The sequence below is a fragment of the Trachymyrmex septentrionalis genome, unplaced genomic scaffold (genome assembly GCF_001594115.1).
Source record: "Trachymyrmex septentrionalis isolate Tsep2-gDNA-1 unplaced genomic scaffold, Tsep1.0 scaffold80, whole genome shotgun sequence".
Taxonomy (NCBI): domain Eukaryota; kingdom Metazoa; phylum Arthropoda; class Insecta; order Hymenoptera; family Formicidae; genus Trachymyrmex; species Trachymyrmex septentrionalis.
The window spans coordinates 1,996,703-2,007,242 of record NW_017305988.1 but is presented as its reverse complement, the minus strand read 5'-3'; the positions used below and the strand labels follow the sequence as shown (position 1 = coordinate 2,007,242).

The window sequence follows — 10,540 nt, the reverse complement described above, 5'->3', positions numbered from 1 at the left end:
CGAATGGCATACTGTAAGGCCAGTAGAGGGAGCCACATGAACGAAATCGTTTTTCATTCTTGACGCGGATACTTTTAGCTTCACAACAAAAAAAAAATTAATAAAAAATATCAATGTATGCTCATTTGATCGCATTTTTAAAAACGTACCAATAGATGGCCCACCCTGTATATATATGCACACGCAAAAAAGTGGATCACTAAATTTTAGTAAATATTTTTAATATCTTTAAACAGCGATAAAATCATCGTATCAAAATGAATTATATCTCAAATTAAAGCTTGAATATTCCCTTTGATAAGTGTGTAAATTAAATTTGAATTACACAAAATGTACTACAAAACAGCAGCGTTAAAGATGGACATAAAAAGATAGGAAAAAAATATCTTATTCAAACTATTGCGTGGCTCAGGAGAATTGCCTGCCAGGCACAAAAGTGTATGAGTCTTTCATTTTCTTTCTCAAGGGGATGCTGGAGTTACCGACGAAACATCATTTTGTATTTCTCAAATCATTTCATTTTCCGCAATATACAGAATAAAAAATCCTTCTCAAAATAAAAACTGCAAATATCTTTGGAAAAGTACAAATCTGTATGAAAATTCCTCCAAAAATTGTAAATTACAGTTTTCGCTTACCATGTAGATTCTTCCTTTACATATAAATAAATGCAAGGATGTATCTAAACAAAAAGTACTTCCCTATTTGAATAATTTATAAAAATATCATGAGATTTTAATAGGGCCGTGTCTAGCGAGCATGTGATGCGTGCATAGCACGCAGATGGCCAAAGTCAAAGATATGTAGCCAAAATTCAATATAGCATTAGTCTGTACCAACCATAGACATAGTGTCACTAGACTGCGCATTGTCAGAAATTTGAGGAGTGGGAGAAAAAAATGAACTCAATCGAACCATTAACGTTCTCTTAACATATTGTAAAAATTTAGAATGAAAACTTTTGGATGAAAAACGAAATGAATTAGATATTGATGGGATTGACTTATATTATCTTTTTTATGAAAAATCTTTAAAATTATATTTGAAATCACATAGAAAAATAATGGAGCCTCAATATTTTACAATATATTATACTTGAAAATAATCTGCAAGCAACATTTCCAAATATTGGTTTGGAGAAAAAGTTCTGCTGTATTTTGTTAGCTTAAAATTATATACAAAATATATTTGTTGCGAAATTTTCGACTATCTGAAAACTTTAAGTTTTTTCAATATTAATATACGTGTTTTATGCCCTTACAATCTCCCTAACTCGCGAATAACTCAAAAACGAAAAATCGTAAAATTAAAAAAAAAAAAACGATTTTGTAAGAAAAACTCCAAATTTTCATGATATAGATAGTTGAAAATTTTCGCAAATTTGTTTTGACATATGACAGACCCACAAAGTGAGAAGAAAAATTTTCCTTTTTTTCAACTCGTAGTTTTCTATATATAAAAATTGCAAAACTATAAATTTAAAAAATATAATAATCATTCGAAAGTAGATTTCAAGCTTTAAAACTCTTCTTTTTTAAATTTAAATTTTGATCATTTTTAACGAAAATATTGTATACATAATTTGGAGCTCTAACAAGGTGTCATAGAATTCTTTGCACTAAAAATTCATTTCTATGTAAAAATGAAAATAAGAGGTACAATCTCCAATAACCTTGATCTTGATAAATGTTAACCAGGTCATGATCCTGAATAACATTAAAGAGGTTTTAACTGTCGGTTGAATACCTTGGGTAATGCTAATGCCGGTGGTGCTGTAACTTGCAAGCTTTATAAAATATTTTCTAAAAATAAACTTAATTATAGTGTTTTGGAAAGCTCTTGAGATAAGCTATAAGAATATCTAATGAAAGATGGCGAGTTCCATTAAAAAAATGTATGTTGACCTTAATCTGACTTGGTAGTGCCCTCTATCCAAAATCCGTTATTTTCACCTTCTTTTCCCCTTTAAGAAAACTTACAACTTTCATATAAAACTTTTTATTATATCTCTTTTAGTTTCTGAGATATTCACCTGTGGCGATTAAAATGCCCCACCCTGTATATCGATTATTTAAAAGATCAAGTTTTAAAAATCCAATTAAAAAGTTTATTATAAATTTATTTATTGATAATATTTAGAATACAAAAATCATTATTCTTTGCATATTATGGTAAAAATTAAATAATTTCATTTCGATTTTTCAGGTTTATCAGTTCAATTCATAATGGGATTTTTAATTATTATAAATATATTATAGCGAATTCGATCGGACGTGCGCCTTGGTATATATTAAATCCATTGTACTCTGATTATCAGTGAGTAAAAATAAAATGAAAATATTTCGAATTATAAAATACACGTTTCATCTAATATCATAATAAAGCGTATTATTTTATAGTTTTTTGAAATTAATTTCCACATTTATAATAAACACATTTGTATATCAATTTATGTACGACGGCTTTAACGTGCAGTGAGTCTGCTAATCGATTTCGCTATTAAATACAATAATCCTTTATTTGTTAATTGATATATAAAAATATTCAGTCTTTTTTTAAATATTGTATGTACAAATTGCCAGAAAGAAAACGAAAGAAAAACTCTGATAAATGCGATACCTGTATGTTATATCTTACAAACATAAGAATTGTAACTGCACACTGAATAATTGTCCTCCGGTATTGACTCGCAGTCCTCGTGGCCATTGGAGATTGCATTTTCATTAGGTTTAGTTCCTTTAACACACTTGTTTCTAGGCATACCAGAAGTAATGCACAATTCTAGTAGGGCCCATTCTTCCGTAGAAATCAATGAACCTTCTTCACTGAGAGAACTCACTGAGCTGTGCCGCGAAGGCATCGTGTTAGATTTCACTGTGTTGTTTTTATACGTATAATCGTCGTTGTTTTGAATCCTATTATAAATCGGCATGCATTTTACGTCGCGAGATTGCAAGGGCATACACAAATTACCGAAATTACCGTTTTGATTCTCTGTATGACGAAGCGGCGATCTTCGAGCACAATGCGGCGAATTGTTTATCCTTTCGCGCGTACCGTTATCACAATTTTTTAATGTCTGACCGGAGGTTTGTGCTATATTACTGCTTGTTACTTTCCCGGGGAAGTAGTTAAAATTGCCGGATACGTTTCTCGTGAAACGCATATCCGTTGTGTTGATGTTCGCAGATTTGTACGACGGTGAACACAGCGCGGCATTCCTGGGAGAATGAGATTTATTCGCAAAATATGAAACTGAAGGGATGGAAAAATTGTCTGCGCCTTTCAAAGATGATCCAGATGTTTTGGTTGTCATTACTGTAGATGGCATAGAATTTAATGCCTGAAAATTAATTATATCATATGTATCAAATATTAGAATATTTATCGAAATATTATATAAAATATTTCAAGTATAAAGCAGAAATATATCTTATTGGTGTAGTTTTTAATGTGTTCATTCTTTAGTATCCGTCAAGGAGTGCCTGTGCATATTTTATTTATACATAAATACAACTTACTTTTGGCATACCAGATCTAATACATTGTGCTAACATATCTTCTTCTTCTTCTTCTTCAGAAAGTCCATTATCTTCGAAGGATAAAAACTTTTTCACTATACTTTTTTTTTGTTCCATACATCTTGGCTGAAAAAATGTTGATGAAGTGGGAGACGACTGCATATTCGTTGTAAGATTTTCCGTAGTTTGTGCTAACGGCGATCTAATTGACGGTGATAAATTGAATCTTGCCTAAAATGTGAATCGTCCAATGAATAATATAAACAACAACTTATTGCTGTACATAGAACATTTGGCTTAAATGGATATAAAGTTTTCAGTTTTAAAGTAACAACCTTTGGCATTGCAGATTGTATACATTCCGTCAAAATTGCATCGTCATCTGAATGATTCACACTATCATCTGAAAATTCATCTGGATGTCTCAATGATGCGCTATCCGATGATTTAGGACTCAACATGGAATTTTTATTTCCATGATTTGTCTCAACGGGTGAAGACGACGGTGTGCCACATATGTTAAACTTGTGCGAAAGTGTTTCAGATTTTTTAACAAACAGAATGCCATTTGGAAGAGGAATTATTTGTCTCGCCTATAAATAAAAACAACAATAGGATAATTATATGTATAGAGTAGGAAATCAAGATTCGATGGCTTCATTAAATATTAAAAAAAAAAAAAAGAAAAAATATAATTTATAATAAAAAGGATTCTTCATCCCATATACATTTCAAAAGACTGATTAAACAATTAAAAGTTTATTAAGTGAAAAGGCATGAGGTTATATAATGAAGATTGTAAAAACAATAAATAAATACACAAGATTGAAGAAGTTAATACCTTAGGTATGCCTGATTGAATGCATTCATCTAATATTTTCTCATCTTCGCCTGAAAGATTGGAATTTTCGTCGGACAAGTCATTTCTGTGACAATCAATCTCGACTGATTTGTTTTGTTCACACACATTCTTTTCTATGTCCTCCTGTACACTTGGTATTGAGAGCGCAGACAGATTGGATTGAGATCCTACTGGAGAGATATCTGCAGGTGTATCCTCGGTGCAATATACATGTACGGTGTCTGAAGTAACAATCTCCATCACAGTTCTATTTTTTGAAGTACCAACAGACGTTTTAATAGGAGTCACATGTGATTCCAATCTTGGAATAGAATTTCTCTGATATGGCATTAAGATGTTTGGAGATTCTGGTTGAACAGATTTCTGAACGTTCAGAGACTGTCTATATCTGTATAAATATATTTATTTATTTATAAACTATTGCATAAATTCTTTTTCTATAATATATTACCTATTAGTTTGCATTCCCATATTAATACAGGCAGCCAACATATCCTCATCATCTTCATCACCATCACTTACTTGTTCCTCTTTCACATCACTTTCTGAGCTATTTATTTTCATATTAAACATATCTTTTTCAAGTATATGAACTGTATCTTTTTCATTTGTATCAAGTATTCCTTCTACTTTACAATATATTTTATTAGTATCATTAGGTATTTTAATTTCATCATCTATTGTAAGAGAGCTCAGACTGGTCGCACTAGAAAATTCAATTGGTGTTGATTCTTCCTTAAAAGTAGCAATGTCATCTTCAAAAACACTGTTCCTTGTGACATGCGGTTTAGAAAATACTGCAACAGATAAAATTTAGACAATCTTTAGATAAACAAACAGTTATATTATTGTCATTATTATTATCATTAGTGATGAATAATATTGCCTACATAAGTATTGGACTGATGGTCTTACTGCTTCTTCTTGTATTTTTGATACAAATTCTGTATTGTGGGTTTTGTGATTTCGTGGACTTGGTAAAACTGTTTGTGTGGGAGAGTCAGGCAACTCACTGGGTGAGACTACGCCACTGGTCCTACGGCTGAAATGAAAAATAGTATATTTTTTGCAAAATTAAAGCATTCAAATTAAATTTTTTAAAGTTTAAGATATTTACTTAGAAGTAATAATCTTGGAAATAAAATATAATCACATAGTACAATATTACAATATTAATGCTTAATGTAAATATAATTTTTGTACTTTAAATACTATAATAAATTATACATTTTCAATTTACCTAAAATCACTGATCACAGAACTACGATCATCATGGATGGAATATTGCTCAAAACCACTCAATGAACCAAGTGAACTACAGCGCGAAAACATTAGAGGGGTTTCTTCTGCATAGTAATCTTGGCCACCAAATGTTACCATTTTCCCTAAAATATAATGTAATATCTTTTTGTATTAACTTCATGTATATTTGTTAAAATTGTATATAAAAAAATATTTGCATATTTTATCAATTTATTGTTTAATATAAATGTAATAAAACCTTCTTTATCTAGTACACGTGGATTATTCTTGTTCTCAAAAGAATTGTTGCTCACTGATGACAATTCGATTTGATTGCTATTCAATCCCACAACATTGTGAACATCATTTTCCAATTCTTCCTTATTTACAGAAGAATTATTTAAATCTTCTTTTGATATAACTCGCGTAATGTTATTCTGAGGAGTCATTGCACTACTTAAAGAACTAAGCGAATTAGCACGTGAAAAGCTATGGGACGTTTCCACCTCCTCCTCCTCATAATAACTTACTATCTTCTCTGGAGTTACTTGTCCAGGATTGAGACCTGCAGTATCCTTTGAGTTCTCTTCTTCAAGTTCTTTTGTTATTAGACCATCTTGCTCATTGCAACTAAGTGTTTCAGTCTGTTTGATAAAAGACACAGGTATTTTGCTGGTTTCTTGAATCGTCTTTTTTGATATCTTCTTCACAAGTACATGCTCCTTTATATCTTCAACTCGGAGATCTGACATGGAGGTAGCTGTGGAGAAGTTAAAAGGAGTTTCATAGGGCGTTCCCTCTGTACAATAAGTCTTGATGGTATCCTCTTGTTCACTGCCAGGAAAGTATTCGGCGTTCTGTTTCTCCTCCTCATCAGTGTCATCCTCGGCGTATCGCAAGCTATAATCTGTAGGCTGATCAAGATCGGTTTCGGCATAATCACCAAATAAGTCCACCTTGTTGTTACGCTTGTTGAATTCCTTTTTCGAAGCGTGGCTTGCTTGTGATTCGTCAGCCAAGTGTTCATTTTGTGTCGGAGCATTTCTCTCAATATATTTCTTACTGTAATCAACTGGTTGATCGTTTACGTCCTCGTCATATGTTTCTACATTGTTTATGTCCATATTGATGACAGCAAGGTTCTAATCGAGATGCATTGTGAAAAATTTTGATTTGAACTTTCTAAAAGAAAGCAATTGTCAAAAGTAATTTGCACATTACAGTAACTTGCATACTACTAATGTTGTGATCAGTAAAAAAAAATCGAATAATCAAGAATCGATTCTCCATCAATATTTTTCATTCCTAAAGTCTTCCAACATTTTCGCGTTTTTCTGTAAAAAAAAGGGGAGAAATTATTATAAATATTTATAAACATAACTGTATAAAACATTACAAAAATAATCTGAGCGTCTCTTACCATACCTTATGTCAAATTTTGGTGCGTTCGGAGAGACGCTATTACCGCTACTTTTGTCGTTTATTTTCGTTGTTTATTAGATGTAAAACAAGGATAGAATAACACAAATAACGCACTTTTTAATTTGCTTGATAAAGCCAAAATAAATAAAGGAAACGATCTTTTACTTTTTCACACTTGACAATAACGTTAAGTCCGGATCTACAATTGTCTAATTTACATCGTGCACTTGATACATGTACTAACTAGTAACTTTCTATTAAATTATTTCAATTTCAGCGATGTATTCAAAGAATGATGTACTAAATTGGTACAATATGCATTAAAATGATTAATTAAATACACATATCGTATATATGTTTACGCGTATCGCCGAAATTAAGATTATTCAACAGAAAGTTACTAATTAGTCCCCATACGGCCATATCAACTGCATGATATAAAGTAGGCCATTGGCTTATGATGTGTTCGACTTACACTTTTTTTATACTACTTACTAGTTAGTCTCCGTATGGCCATATCAAGTGCATGATGTAAACTAGGCCATTGGCTTATGATATGTTCGACTTTTTTAATACTTTTTTATACTTAAAATGAAATAGATATATATTTGGCGTTAAAAAGAAAGAAAGCGAAAAGTGCTAGTGTAACATCTTAGGCTGGGTTTTCACTTGACGCTACGACGTTCATCTTCAGCGTCAAAACAGATCACGCGATCAAAATTGACACTTAATATTCGTTCATTTTAATCAAGTGAAAACTCAGCCTTATGCAAAAGTTTGTAGGTGCCTTCCCCAATAAACGACTCAGGCTGCTTTTACATATAGCGTAATTTGCGTAAGCATAACTTGTATCAATCAATCAAATTGTATCAGCGACTACGCTTTATTCTAGATGAGACGATTTTACGCTAGGTTTTACGCTAGTTACATGTAAAGTAGTAGTTGCATGTAAAAGCCTGATCAGTACAATGGTTGCGTTCAGCGAACTCAACAGTTGGGTGAGCACTCACTGTTATTGATATATTCTTTTAGATCATCCAATCAGCATTTTGGATCTGAAAGAATACATCAATAGCAGCATGCGTTCATTCTACTGTTGATCCGCAGCCAATGATCATGATGTAAGAAAACTAGATGTATCATTCCCGGATGTGCAGTAGAAGAGTGAATTGTGGCCTAAATTTGATTGGTTATTCCAATATGCCAGCGCATATCAACGCATATTTCATCTTAGGAAAAAAATGTCCTGATTGATACTAAGAACATAGAATTATTGATAAAAAGTAATTTAATGCTCGATTAAATAAATTAAAATAATCAGATAAAGGGCTCAGAGCACAAGCAAGATATTCTTCGCTATTGTTATTAAATACTAAAAATTATATTTAACTAAAAATACAAATACAGTTTTGATCTTCTATCTTCGGTCATTTTCAATGTTACATCTACATTAAAACAATTACAATGACATACTAAAAATTCTAGAAAAGTCTAGCGTTTATAATATTAAAAATCTTAATCCTGAAGCTACAAGCACAACGTGTGCAATTCCCATGATGCAAAAACCTTGATAATTTTTAATATTTAATAACGAAGAATATCTTGCTTGTGTTCTCCCAGCAAACGAGAATGGATTGAAATGAATTGAAATGGATTTAGATTTTCAGAAATATTGATTCACAAATGTTAAAATGAATGCTTTTTAATTCTGAATGCATTTTTATTTATTTATAAGAATTGGAGCATATATCTCTATGTCTTTCAATCTAAAAATAATATTAGCTTTATCTGTGCATTGTGAATACTGTTTAATTTAAAATTTTGAATAGGAAATACAGTTTTTCAATCCAATTGCATCTAATTGAATCCAACTAAATCCAATTAAATAAAAAAAAAGTATTCGCTATTTAAAATACGCATTCGGATAGAAAAAAATGTCAATCCATTTTAATCCATTCTCGTTTGCTGGGCTGAGCCACCGACGAGATACTATTAAAGATCGACATCCTTACGGAAGTTCGCGTCCTTGTGAATATTGAAGTAATTAAGAGTTAAAAACTAATAATATCGTACTAATTTTATGATTTATTAGTTTAGTAGACATATTTATGCATTTAGCACTCAATAATACTCGATTTTTCTTTAAAATTGTAATTTTAGTGTTATCGTCGAAGACGTGTACTTACTTATAATAATGTTAAAATTGTTATTATAAGTGTTAGTTTTAAGTTTTTAGGATAATTTTTTAATTAAAGTAATTCTTTAAAATGAATTTAATTTAATGTATTTTAAATTGTTATTTTATTTTTAAAATTTAAGTTAAATAAAAGAATTTGATTATCAATAGAGATGATAACTGCAGAGAAAAAATTGTAATTTTTCTGCAATATACAGGATATATAGCTTTAGTATGCATATTTATTTATGGAATATTTATGTAATAAAAAATCATGAATTTAATAATGTATGAGCCAAATACATATTTATGTTAATAGCAAATTTATATCAATTGTTGATAATGTCAGCATTCTTCAATTACCTCCGGGCCCTTGGGGCCCTTTTCATACCACCGAAAATTTGCCCAGGGTTGACGGTCTTTAATAGTACCTCGTCGGTGGCTGAGCCTTTTAACTAATTATTTCAATAGAATTATTGGTCAGTGCGATAACTTCCGTTGCGCGGGAAGTGTGCAGGAGCTATTACCCCGAATCTACAATAGATTTTTAAACTTTAAGCCATAAAGAATGGACGAATCACAATTAATTATTCTTTTAGCATTCAACTGTAGTTGATTAATTTCTTATGACTTAAGGCTTAAAATACCTATTGTAGATTCAGACTTAGAGATACAAAATTACTATCTTGGAGCTGTTTCTTTCAAAAAACTCCAGAGTTATTTTTGATATTAAAAAATGCAACTACAACTGGCCTAGTTTTCATCGAGGGTTTAAACTGTATTCCCCTGTTATACTTGAACGACGGGGGAATACTCGATTGTAGTTGGTTGGTTCTTTCATTCTGATCCAGTTTAGACCCTCGATGAAAACTAAGCCACTGATACGAAAAGGTCTCTTGTGTATTACGAATAATGTGTTGATCGACGCGGCGGGACGCATTGGATTGGTTGGCTTACTCTTAGAAGCTAAACACGATAGGCCGTTTATACCATATGCGTGATTGGCGCGTTGATGGGTGGTTAGGCGGAGGCGGAGGCTCTATCGATTTAAATTTGGTTTGCCGGTGCGCGTGTCAATAGTGGACGCGGAGCCGTCGCCGCGTGTTTTAGGGTTATTTCTTAGTTATCTCTAAGTTTATTTCCCTCACGATACTTCTCAAGCGAGTTTAAGCACTTTACATGGTGAATATGTCTGAGGAGCAAGGGAAGCATAGGACGACTGCGGAAACGGCGGGCGCGAACGAACCGATCGAGTTTGAGAGCGCCGTACCGAAAATCAGGTCTGTTTCACGTACTGTTCGGCCGGTGCTCGCTCTT

At 32.0% G+C, this 10,540-nt stretch overlaps 2 protein-coding genes across 2 annotated transcripts in view; one reads left to right on the top strand and one right to left on the bottom strand.

Moving 5' to 3' along the window:
* Window positions 1–2,555: 2,555 nt before the first annotated feature.
* On the bottom strand, window positions 2,556–6,932 carry LOC108754811 (adenomatous polyposis coli homolog). The gene is made up of 8 exons (XM_018497426.1): window positions 5,885–6,932; window positions 5,624–5,768; window positions 5,274–5,425; window positions 4,835–5,180; window positions 4,363–4,771; window positions 3,857–4,114; window positions 3,522–3,752; window positions 2,556–3,343 (listed from the first exon to the last, which is right to left on the bottom strand). Exons 1-8 carry the CDS (start codon window positions 6,747–6,749, stop codon window positions 2,627–2,629), a joined length of 3,123 nt encoding a protein of 1,040 aa, XP_018352928.1. The 5' UTR covers window positions 6,750–6,932; the 3' UTR covers window positions 2,556–2,626.
* A 3,381-nt stretch (window positions 6,933–10,313) lies between these two features.
* The window catches only part of LOC108754747 (alkyldihydroxyacetonephosphate synthase), a 19,395-nt gene continuing 19,168 nt past the window's right edge, over window positions 10,314–10,540 (top strand). The window contains exon 1 of the mRNA XM_018497302.1: window positions 10,314–10,503. Within this exon, the coding sequence (XP_018352804.1) occupies window positions 10,403–10,503 (101 nt within the window). The 5' untranslated portion in view covers window positions 10,314–10,402. The remainder of the gene's footprint in view (window positions 10,504–10,540) is intronic.